The sequence below is a fragment of the Pleurodeles waltl genome, chromosome 7, assembly GCF_031143425.1.
Source record: "Pleurodeles waltl isolate 20211129_DDA chromosome 7, aPleWal1.hap1.20221129, whole genome shotgun sequence".
Taxonomy (NCBI): domain Eukaryota; kingdom Metazoa; phylum Chordata; class Amphibia; order Caudata; family Salamandridae; genus Pleurodeles; species Pleurodeles waltl.
The window spans coordinates 1422680823-1422693240 of NC_090446.1; the positions used below are offsets into that span (position 1 = coordinate 1422680823).

Sequence of the window (12418 nt, forward strand, 5' to 3'; positions counted from 1 at the left end):
ATAAATATGCCCCTAAAGGCCTCATTATGAGTTTGGCGGTCTAAGGACAGCTAAGTTGGCAGTGGCAGTCGTACCGCCAACAGACTGGCGGAGAAGACCACCAAATTATGACCATGGCAATATTCTCAACAGAATACAGCCAAAGCACCACCGGCACTGCCACTGAGGTCAGACCGTAACAGACGACGGAAGGCACCTGCAGGCTAGTGGATCCCTATTACCACGTGACAGATTACAAAGTTTCAAATGCCAAAGTTTCCGCCATGGAAGAACTGCTGTTGTGATTTGTGGATCGTAATTAGATCAGTTCATTTTTGTCCGGCTGGCGGAGCTGGTGGTCGGACCGCCTTTTTTCCATCCTCCAGTGTCCTGGCAGTTTTGGGATTTTGACTGTTTTTGCCAGGCTGAGCTGTGTAACTTTTAATACGACGGTCAGATGACCACTAACATGAAGGTCTTTTGGTGGCTGCAACCACAGCAGTCTTACATCAGACCACCAAAGTCGTAATGAGGCCCCAAGTCCGAAGGTAGCTGGCCAGCGCTCCATCACAGTCGGCCATAAAATTTGACTTTGCCCCAGTCGAGTGCGACTAGATATCCAGACTGCCGCTTTTGATTTCTATGCACTTGAAAACATTTAGGGCCTCATTCCGAGTCTGTCGGAGGGGATTACTCCTCACTAACCTGATGGATATCCCTTCCGCGTATTACAACTTGAACTTGTAATACGGCTGACTGGATATCCCTCTTGTTTGTGATGGAGTAATCCTCTCTGCCAAAGTCGTAATCAGGCCCTTAATCTTTAAAAATTAATATCTGCGGTTCCCTTTATTGGATTGTTGTCGTTTTAGTGTCATTTTAAAGATAAACATATAGGGGGTCATTACGACCTTGGCGAGCGGCATCAGCCGCCCGCCAAGATCTGACAGCCATGCGGCCGCCAATGCGGCCGTACCCCCGCTGCGGCCATTAGGAGATCCCTGGCGGGCAGAAACCTGGTTTCCGCCAGCCCAGCGAGGATCACAGCCGCAATATAGGAGCCGGCTCCAAATGGAGCCGGCAGTGTTGCGGCCTTGCGACAGGTGCAGTTGCACCCGTCACGCTTTTCACTGTCTGCATAGCAGGGGCCCCACGACTCCCCGTTCAGCCAGCCTTTTCCTGGCAGTGCAAACCGCCAGAAAAAGGCTGGCATCGGGGACTCGTAATCCCCTGGGCAGCGCTGCAAGCAGCGCTGCCCAGGTGGATTATCACCGCCGGGGCAAAAGTGGAGGAATACCGCCAGCCCCGGCGGTGCAACCGCGTAGCTTCCGCCGCGTCGTAATACGCATGGAAGCACCCCCAGCCTGTTGGCGGTGCTTCCGTCGTTTTAGCCCTGGCGGTCCCGTACCGCCAGGGTCAAAATGACCCCCATAATCTATTTTATAAATTGGTGTTGGAATTTTTATTGTGTTTTGTGTTTTACTTATTTACTGTTTTGTGCTTATTGAATGCTTTACACACCTGACTTCTAAGTTAAGCCTAACTGTTCATTGCCAAACTACCAAGGATTGAGCTGGGGATTCATTTATTGAGACCCTGACTGGACCTGGTGGGTGTTTGTGGCCTATTTCTAAGTGTAGGTACTTACTTGCCCTTAACAATAATCAACTCTCCAACAATGGAGATTAGAAATCTTTGCATATAGGTTAGTAATGTTCAAGAGACATAAAGCACATATGAGACAGACTTCTGTGAATGCACAGGGCATGGTTGTGATGACACCGAAGGATTAAAGATACATTTTCATGAAGCAAATCATAATATTTTTGAAATGCTTGGGGTGGCCCTTTTAAATGAGTGTGTCAGAAACTGCATTTAAAAATACCCCATATCACTTATCACAAAATTGTTTTTCTTGAGGCCAGAAAAGCTTCAGAAATCCTTAGTCCTGAGCATATTTGAAGGATCTTTCAAGTTATCTCATGACAACCATTTCATTATGAATTAGACTGATATAGATTTAACTTGCAATCACCAATTTACAGTTTTGTGGACATGCTCTTTCACCACAAACATGATAGATATCCTGACCACCATATTACAAGTGCCATAGGCTATCCACCGAGCTGTAATTCAGGACCTTTGTCTCTTACCTTAATGAATTCTTTTGCTGGTTGCTGACACTTTTCTGCTATCTCATCAATTAATGTTTTAAGGTTACGTAAATCCTGTGAGAATTTGGTTATGATCTTCTTGTCATATATGTGAATATAGGTCTCTGCCTCTTCAAGTGTGTAAAGAAGAATGTGCTCCTCATCATTTAGATGCTGGTGCAGCTTCTCAATTTCTCCTTTAATGTGTGCTCTCTCTGCTTCAATTTCAGTCTGCAAGAAATAGAAAATATGACCAATCAAATGAAGTACATGCAACAACACATTACACCGGTAGTATTTTCAATTACAATTGCACAATGAAAGTATTTTATACAAGTGAGAACAATACTGCACAAATTAAAAAATGTACAAATATCCAGATTGTATGGCACAAAGTAAGCTCAAGGTTCATGAATCCCACCTTAAAATCTAATTAAACCAATGATAAATTAAACTAACTTTACCTTTCTGGGTAGCTGCCCTTGCTGTTTTTTTTCTATTATTTGTGCAAGCATGTAACAGAATACAGTTTAAAGGATTACTGATGTTTATATCCCTTAACTCATATATGGTAAGGCATTTCACATCCTAAACAATAAAACACATTCAACAAGATAAAAGTTGTAAAGATATTTTATTGCACAAATAATTTACACATTATATCACTGATTCTTAAACTCCAATCTTGTTGAGAAAATTAAATAATATTAACAGATTAAAAGATTATGGGGGTCATTCCGACCCCGGCGGGCGGCGGGCGCCGCCCGCCGGGCGGAAACCGCCCAAACACCGCCCCCGCTGTCAAATAACCACGAGGGACATTACAACTTTCCTACTGGGCGGGCGGGCGATCTGCAAAAGATTGCCCGCCGGCCCAGCGGGAAAGCCCCTGCAAAGAGGAAGCCGACTCCGAATGGAGCCGGCGGATTTGCAGGGGTGCGACGGGTGCAGTGGCACCCGTCGCGATTTTCAGTGTCTGCAAAGCAGACACTGAAAATCATTATGGGGCCCTGTTAGGGGGCCCCACGACACCCGTTCCCGCCAGCCTCTTCCTGGCGGTGTAAACTGCCAGGAACAGGCTGGCGGGAAGGGGGTCGGAATCCCCATGGCGCCAGCCGGGGGAAATCCGGCGGGAAACCGCCGGACCCGGCTGGGCGACCGCGGCTTCACAGCCGCGGTCGGAATCCCCAATGAAGCACCACCAGCCTGTTGGCGGTGCTTCATCCGGCCTCCGCCCTGGTGGTCTATGACCGCCAGGGTCGTAATGAGGCCCTCTGTATACATAAAAAGCAAAATGTAAAATTGGACATTTTAAAACATTATGGCGGTCATTCTGACCTAGGCGGTAAAAGGCGCTTACAGCCGGTCAGAAGACTGCCATAACACCGCCGTGGCCGCGGTAAACCGCCACGGTCATTCTGACCCGCAACAGTCAAACCGCCAAAAAACCGACATCCACAAAAGTCCGCCACACCAACGGCCAGCAATAAAGTGACGATGACCAAACCTCCACCGTCACGCCAACAGAAATACGCCCATGCCATTCAGAACCACAAATCCACGCGGCGGTCTTTCAACTGCGGTATTCCATTGGCGGTACACACCGCCGCGCTCAAAATACACACACAGCTCCAAAACACAGCCACATTGGACAATTTGAAATACACACACCTGATACACATACACACACCACTCCCACACACTCAATACAATATAAAACACACACCCACATCACCCACAAACCCCTACGACCAAAATTTATTGACGAAGGCCAGAGAGAGACACCACCAGCTAGTACAAGAACATTCACAGGCACATAACAACATCACCCACACAACATCCACACACAAAACACCACACACCACCACACTCACCACACTCATCACCACAAACACCACCCCACACCTCATCCACACCACCCCATGGCACCCCAAAGACACCCCAGGTTTTCAGACGCTGAACTCAGGGTCATGGTGGAGGAAATAGTTCGGGTAGAGCCCCAGCTCTTCGGGACACAGGTGCAGCACACCACCATTGCCAGGAAGATGGAGCTATGGCAAAGAATAGTGGACAGGGTCAATGCTGTGGGACAGCATCCACGAAATCGGGACGACATCAGAAAGCGGTGGAGCGACCTACGGGGGAAGGTGCGTTCCATGGTATCCAGACACAACATCGCGGTGCAGCGGACTGGCGGCGGACGCCCACCTCAACCCCCAGAATTTACAACATGGGAGGAACAGGTCTTGGCGATCCTGCATCCTGAGGGCCTCGCAGGAGTAGGCGGAGGAATGGACTCTGGTAAGTCAAATCTCAACTACTTCATCCCCCCCACCCACCAGCATGCCAACTCATACCCCCACCCTCCCCCCCACCCCATCACACATCCTCCTTGCTAATGTCTCACCATCACAACCCACCCATCCCAACACCAAGCCCTGCATGCGACCACAAACCATGGACAACCATAACCTAAGCATGCCCACTGCACATACCCATCCCCCCCCCCAAACCACCGTCACAACAGCCCCCACAAGGGAATGCCAGCACTGGGGTACACGGGCACCCACCCATTGCACGCTATGGCACACACAGAAGCAATAACCATACTCTTATACCCCTGCAGGACCCGAACGCCACAACACCACCCAGGAAGGTCCAGAAATGTCCATTCCACCCCCAGAAGAGGCCCCCAGTGATGACAGCAGCTCTGTCTCCCTGGACCCAGATGACCAGCCCGGCCCATCGGGGACCTCGGGACAGTCGGTTCCACTCAGACAGCCACAGGCCACAGCAGACCTACCCCCATCTGGGAACACCAGCACAGCACCCACCCAGCGGGCCCATACCTCTGTCCCCAGGACACGTCAATCAGCGGTGTGTCCACCACTACAGGGCACCCAGGTTAACCCACCACCCCAACAACAACAGAGACCTGGGGGCAGTGGTAGTGGGCACACGGTCCAGGGGACAGAGGCCCAGGGAAACAGGGGAACTGGGAGGGCTGCTGTGCGACAGGGGGGGGACAGGCCCAGGGAACCCACTCTCCACGAGGCCCTATCCTCCATCATGGGAGCATAGCACCACTCCCAGGAGATGATGGCGACGGTCCTGGCCAGGTTCCAGGAGATCCAGGTTCTGCAGGAGGAACAGTTTATGGGGTTCAGGGAAGAACTAAGGGCCGGATGTAGCAAAGGTGTTTACCCATTCTGTGTGTATGGGAAAAAGTGTTCGTACATATGGCCCTAAGAAACATCAGTTACGCAATGGGCACCATCGTAGTGGCTCTCAATCAGATTGTCACCACATTGCGGGACCATGTGGCACCACAAAGGGGCCCTGTCACTAGCATGGACCAAGAACAGGCTACCGCCTCCGCCGGCGCTAGTGGACAGGAGGCCCCGACACAAGACCAACAGGCCACCAGAACCCCACCCCCTGCAGAAGGAGAACCACCCCGCAAGCAGGCCCTGAGATCTAGGAAGAAGACAGAGTAAGATGCCAAGACCCCCGCCAGGAAAGGATACCCCCTGATTGTCATCCCACTGTCCCACATTGTCACCCTGTCCAACCTTAAACTGCCCCTGCTCCACCTTCCACAGGCATATGGACAATGCACCTGTGAGACTGATAATCTGGACTCTGCCATGGACATTCCTCCACCATCACCCCTCACCGAATTGCAACCACTTACCAAATTTGAGCACTTTAATAAACACACTTATTGCACAAAACAATCTTGAGTCTGGCTGTAATTTTTAACAAATGTATTAGACATGACCGTGCCAAAATGTTCAGTTACTTTGTGATGACAACATACCACTGTCACACAGCTGTAGTCCATGGGGTAACAAAGCAGATGTCATGCAGTGGGGCCCACATCTCTGAAATTGGAAGGGAAAGTCACAACTCAGTTACCATACACTGGGGGAAAAGGTCAGACAGTAGAGAGGCAGTAGTCTTTAAGTAAATTTAAAATGCCGGTGTTGATTCTAACCTGTGTGTCATTGAAAATACTGCTGTATTACTGTGTTCCTGTTGTCTATGTCGTCCTCTTCGTCTTCCTCCTCTTCACTCTCTGCAGGCTCCACAGCGGCTACAACACCACCATCTGGACCATCCTCCTGCAGGAAAGGCACCTGGCGTCGCAAAGCCAGGTTGTGAAGCATACAGCAGGCCACGATGATATGGCACACCTTCTTTGGTGAGTACATTAGGGATTCACCTGTCATATGGAGGCACCTAAACCTGGCCTTTAGGAGGCCGAAGGTCCGCTCGATCACCCTCCTAGTACACCCATGGGCCTCATTGTACCGTTCCTCTGCCCTTGTCCTGGGATTCCTCACTGGGGTCAGTAGCCACGACAGGTTGGGGTAACCAGAGTCACCAATTAGCCACACACAGTGCCTCTGAAGTTGACCCATCACGTAAGGGATGCTGCTATTTTGCATGATGTACGCGTCATGCACTGACCCAGGGAACTTGGCATTTACATGGGAGATGTACTGGTCAGCCAAACAGACCATCTTGACATTCATGGAATGATAACTTTTTCTGTTCCTGTACACCTGTTCACTCCTGCTGGGGGGGACCAAAGCCACATGTGTCCCATCAATGGCACCAATGATGTTGGGAATATGTCCAAGGGCCTAGAAATCACCCTTCACTGTAGCCAAATCCCCCACCTGCCAAAAAATGGAGTACTGACAGAACCTGCACTAGAGGGGGGATCCCTGTGGGTTGGTGGATGGGTGACATCAGGTCTGGCTCCAGCTGGGCACACAGTTCCTGTATAGTAGCTCGGTCAAGCCTGTATGTCAGTATGACATGTCTTTCTTCCATTGTCGACAGGTCCACCAGCGGTCTGTACACGGGAAGATTCCTCCATCTCCTTGCATGTCCCAGCGGACGGTGCCTATGAAGGACAACAGCGAGCACAGAGTCAATCAACTCACAGGTACGTTCCTACAGCTTGCACATAACACGATTCCCAATGCATTGTATGGCTTGTATGAGTGTCGAAACAAGGCCTAGGTATGTGTGACGTAGTAGAAATTAAGCCATGTGGGCCCTTGAAATGGCGGCTGCCTGACCTGTGAAGTGCGACAGTGGGATGTGAGGTCAATGCGCTGGCATGGCACACCGTGGCGGTAGGCGGTCGAAGACCGCGGCGCAAAGCCACATTGGTTAACATTGATCCCTATGGGTTTCAGCAGCCGATGTGCGCCGGCGGTCACGGTACGCACCGCCGCGGCACGCACCGCCACGGGCGTGACCGCCATTTTCTATCTGCTTAATCACTCGATACCTGATCTTCCACAGGAGAGGACCTACACTGCGAGTGCTGCTGTGACCTCGGTCTGGAAGCGACAATGGCTCATGCAACTGGGGAAAGGGCCCCTGCCTTCAGCACGGAGGAGTTGGAGAAACTTGTGGATGGTGTCCTCCCCCAGTATGCGCTACTCTACGGTCCTCCAGACCAACAGGTAAGTACACTGCCTGTGTTGAGTGGGGTGGATGAAAGATGGGGGGGAGGGGACAGATTGAGACATGCATCAAATGACAGATGAGAGCATGTGCCACATGGCAAGGGTGGGGATGGGGGGCCACTCACATCGAGCATGCAGAGGTGATGACAATTTCTCTCTCCCTGTACATGTCACATAGGTCAGCGCCCACCAGAAAGTCGATATTTGGCGTGCCATCGCCAAGGACGTCCGGACCCTGGGGGTCCATAACAGACGGGGCACCCACTGCCAGAAGAGGTGGGAGGACATCCGCCGCTGGAGCAGGAAGACGGCGGAGGCTCAACTGGGGATGGCCTCCCAACGTAGGAGGGGTGCCAGTTGTTTGACCCCCTGATGTCCCGGATCTTGGCGGTGGCCTACCCCGATTTGGATGGGCGCGTGAGGACATCACAGTAGACACAAGGGGGTGAGTACAACCTCATTCTGCTGACTTTGTGCGCAGTGGAGGAGTCTGGGTGGGGGAGGAGGGCTGTGGGTACCCCTAGGCCAGGGCGATTTCTGTAGGCTAGGCCCCTCCGTAAGGCATGGCCCTGTGCCCCCGCCCCCCACCTCTGTAGGGTGCCAAGTACAGGTATCCATGGCCCTGTGTCATCTATGTGTGCAGTTGTCGTCCATAGGCTTGTAGGCCATGTCCCACGGATTGAGTAGTGGACCCCAAGTGCGCGGCGTAGTGCAGGGGGCATCTGTGTCTGTCCTCTCCGCCAACGGTGTCGCCTATGCATGCACTCAACATGTCTTTTTTTCTCCCCCCCCTTTTTTTGTGGTCTTCCTGTTCTTGTGTGCATTAGCATAATCAGGCGGAGGAGAAGTGGCATTGGAGCACGAGGGAGCTGCATCTCACATGGCCATGGCGGGCCATGCCACGGAATCGGAATTCACCAGTGAGACGGAGGGCGAGGGGAGCTCCACAGCAGGGACAGGTGCTGATGTCAGTGGCAGCGACTCGTCCTCTGAAGGGAGCTCCCTTGTGGTGGCGGCAACATCCGTGCCCCCGCAACAACAGGTACAGCCGCCACCACCCCTACCAGCACCGCCCTCCCAGCAGCCCCTCAGCGCTCGCCCCGTGCCCGCTCACCCAGGAAGGTGGGCATCTCCTTCGCCCCAGGCACCTCAGGCCCTGCCCCTTGACCTCCTGAGGACCATCATTGTTGGGCAGTCTACCCTTTTGAATGCCATCCAGGGTGTAGAAAGGGAGGTGCACCGGAGTAATGCATACCTGGAGGGCATTCATTCTGGTCAGGCTGCCCATCAGCGATCGTTCAACGCTCTGGCCTCAGCACTGACGGCAGCCATTGTCCCGGTCTCTAGCCTCCCCCCTCCAACTTTCTCCACCCAGACCCAATCCCCTGTACCTCTGCCTATCCCAGCCACACCATCAGACCAGCCTGCACACACCTCAACACCCAAGGGAAGCTCATCCAGACATAAGCACCACACATCACACAAGCCTTCACACAAGCAACATCCACATGCAGACATACCAACTGCCACTGCCTCCTCTGTGTCCCCCTCCTCCTCGTCTCCCTCCTCCCTCCCTGTGATGTCTCCACTCACACTTGCATGCACAACATCTTCAGCCACTATGTCCATCACCAGCACACCCACCAGAACACTCCGCACACGTGCAGTCACCACCCCCACTACCATTTACACGTCCCCTGTGTCCTCTCCCAGTGTGTCTGTCACCCCCTCTTCCAAACCACACAAACGCAGGCAGCCACCCACCAAACAGCCATCCACCTCACGACAGCCTCCAGCCCAAGCACCTTCACCCAAAGACACCAGACTTCACTCTCCTACAACCACATCCTCTTCCTCCACTCCCATACCCACTACACCTACCCGTCCCTCTCTTTCTAAATTGCTTTTCCTTTCCAAACTTGACCTCTTTCCAACAACTCCCCCACCCCGTCCATCTCATAAGACTCCAATCAGCACCTCAACCACCACATAACCTGGACCCACAAAGGCTATTGTCCAAGGACTGTGGAGTCCCCCACCCTCAAGGGCAGCTAGTTCTGCTAGGAGCAAAGACACAGCCAGCCCACCCCCGGAAAAGCAAGCAAGGATTGCCAGTGCCCGGCGCGAGAGGCCAAAGACTGCAGGGTCCAAAGTCCCTACCCTGGCTCCGTCAGGAAGTGGGGTGCCACCTGGCGCACCGTCATAGGTTGGAAAGGGCCACAGACGAGCAGGGAAGGGTGGGAAGGGCAGCACGTCCGACAAGTCCGGCAGCAGGCCAGCTGCCCAGGAGGGCCCCATTCCAGGTGTACAGGAGGACACCCACAGGCCCGGTACTGTAGCCCAGGAGGGCCCCGCAAGCCAACAGAAAGATGGGCAGGAAGGCCCCGCCAGCCACATCTCAGGTGGCGAGTGACATCCATGCCATGGCCGGATCTGCTGACCTGGACACTCATCTCAAGCACTGCTGCATTGGGCCCTTTCTCTCAAGCACCACTGAACTGGGCCCTTCAAGTCAAGCACCGCTGAACTGGGCCCTTCAAGTCAAGCACCACTGAACTGGGCACCGCCGTCTCAAGCACCGCTGAACTGGGCCCTTCAAGTCAAGCACTGCTGAACTGGGCACCGCCGTCGCAAGCACCGCTGAACTGGGCACCGCTGTCTCAAGCACCGCTGAACTGGGCTTCGCCGTCTCAAGCACCGCTGAGCTGGGCACCGCCGTCTCAAGTTCCGCTGAACTGGGCCCTTCAAGTCAAGCATCACTGAACTGGGCCCTACAAGTCAAGCACCGCTGAACTGGGCACCGCCGTCTCAAGCACCGCTGAACTGGGCCCTTCAAGTCTAGTACCGCTGAACTGGGCACCGCCGTCGCAAGCACCGCTGAACTGGGCACCGCCATCTCAAGCACCGCTGAACTGTGCACCGCCGTCTCAAGCACCGCTTAACTGGGCCCTTCAAGTCAAGCACCGCTGAACTGGGCACCGCCGTCTCAAGCACCGCTGAACTTGGTCCTTCAAGTCAAGCACCGCTGAACTGGGCACCGCCGTCTCAAGCACCGCTGAACTGGGCACCGCCGTCTCAAGCACCGCTGAACTGGGCACCGACGTCTCAAGCACCGCTGAACTGGGCCCTTCAAGTCAAGCACCGCTGAACTGGGCCCTTCATCTCAGGCACCGCTCCGCTGGAACCTTCATCTCAAGCACCGCTCCGCTGGGCCCTTCATCTCAAGCACCGCTCCGCTGGGCCCTTCATCACAAGCACCGCTCCGCCGGGCCCTTCATCTCAAGCACCGCTCCGCTGGGCCCTTCATCACAAGCACCGCTCCGCTGGGCCCTTCATCACAAGCACCGCTCTGCTGGGCACTTCATCTCAAGCACCGCTCCGCTGGGCCCTTCATCTCAAGCACCGCTCCGCTGGGCCCTTCATCTCAAGCACCGCACCGCTGGGCACCGCTGTCTAAAGCAACGCTGAACTGGGCCCTTCATCTCATGAACCGCTGGCCCATTGGTGGAAGGGGCAGGCCCACATCTGTGTCGGGCAGGGCTGCACGTAGCACTCTGGGCACTAGTCCCCCTCCAGTACCAGTGGAGACCTGCATCTACTTGAGAGACTGTGGCTTTGCACTCCCCAGGATGGCAGAGTGGGCAACCCACCCACTGTAGAGACTTGAGAGACTGTGGCTTTGCACTCCCCAGGATGGCACAGTGGGCAACCCACCCACTGTAGAGACTTGAGAGACTGTGGCTTTGCACTCCCCAGGATGGGACAGTGGGCAAGCCACCCACTGTAGAGACTTGAGAGACTGTGGCTTTGCACTCCCCAGGATGGCACAGTGGGCAAGCCACCCACTGTAGAGACTTGAGAGACTGTGGCTTTGCACTCCCCAGGATGGCACAGTGGGCATGGAGGCCCCTCGTGGATCTGGCGTCGTGGACTCATCTGGCTGAGGTGCGCCCCCTTCCCTTCCCCCTGAGGTGCCTGTAGTTTTCCTATCTGATGCCCCTTCAGTGTTCTCTCCGTTGGAGGCAGGTATCCTGTGTGGGCTTTGCCCATGTGTTTTGGCCCAGTGGCCCACGAACAATGGCTGATACACATATCGGACTGGACAACTTATGTATACATAGTTATAGATGTTTGATATATTTTATACTCAGCCTTACAATATCATTCAAATTTTATAATCATTTCCTTTTGTCTTTGCATTCTTCCGGAGGTTTGGGGGGGGTAACTGTGATGTATTGCTATGCATTGATGTGTGTGTTGTAGTGGGTGAGGGTGGGGGTGGGTGTGTCGCGTATGTGTGTCCCCGTAATATTTTTGCCTCCCCCCTCCCCTGTGTCGTAGGTGCAGTACTCACCGTTGTCTTCTGCGCCGGCGTTCGTGCTCCTGGTAGAGGAGCAGGAATACAATAGCTGGGAGGATGTGTAGTTCCGGTTCCATGATGTCCAGATTCCTCGTGGGGTGTATGGAGGTGAGCGTTTTACGTTCGAAATATCTGTTTCCGCCGTGTTTTTATCGGCGGGGCTACCGCCCCGGAAAAGGTGGCGGATTGGTGGGTTGTGATAGGGGGTGCGGTACATTGTCTCCCGCCTGTCTGTGTGCAGTGACCGCTGCGCTGTTTGTTTGTCCCGCCGTGGCGGTCGGAATGTTAAAATGGCGGTCTCTGTTGGCGGTTCCCGCCAGGGTCAGGATTCCATTTTTTTAACCGCCAGCCTGTTGGCGGGTTAGCCGCCGCTTTAACACCGACCGCCAGGGTTGGACTGACCCCCTATGTCAATGCAAAGATCTTTGAAACTGGGC

General features: G+C 53.8%; 1 protein-coding gene across 4 annotated transcripts in view; it reads right to left on the reverse strand.

Moving 5' to 3' along the window:
* LOC138246438 (zinc finger protein RFP-like) overlaps positions 1-12418 on the reverse strand; it is a 175730-nt gene that overhangs the window by 105064 nt on the left and 58248 nt on the right. For all 4 annotated transcript variants that reach the window (XM_069201053.1, XM_069201052.1, XM_069201051.1 and 1 more), the window contains exon 3: positions 2133-2363. In XM_069201053.1, coding sequence (XP_069057154.1) covers positions 2133-2363 — 231 coding nt within the window. The remainder of the gene's footprint in view (positions 1-2132; positions 2364-12418) is intronic.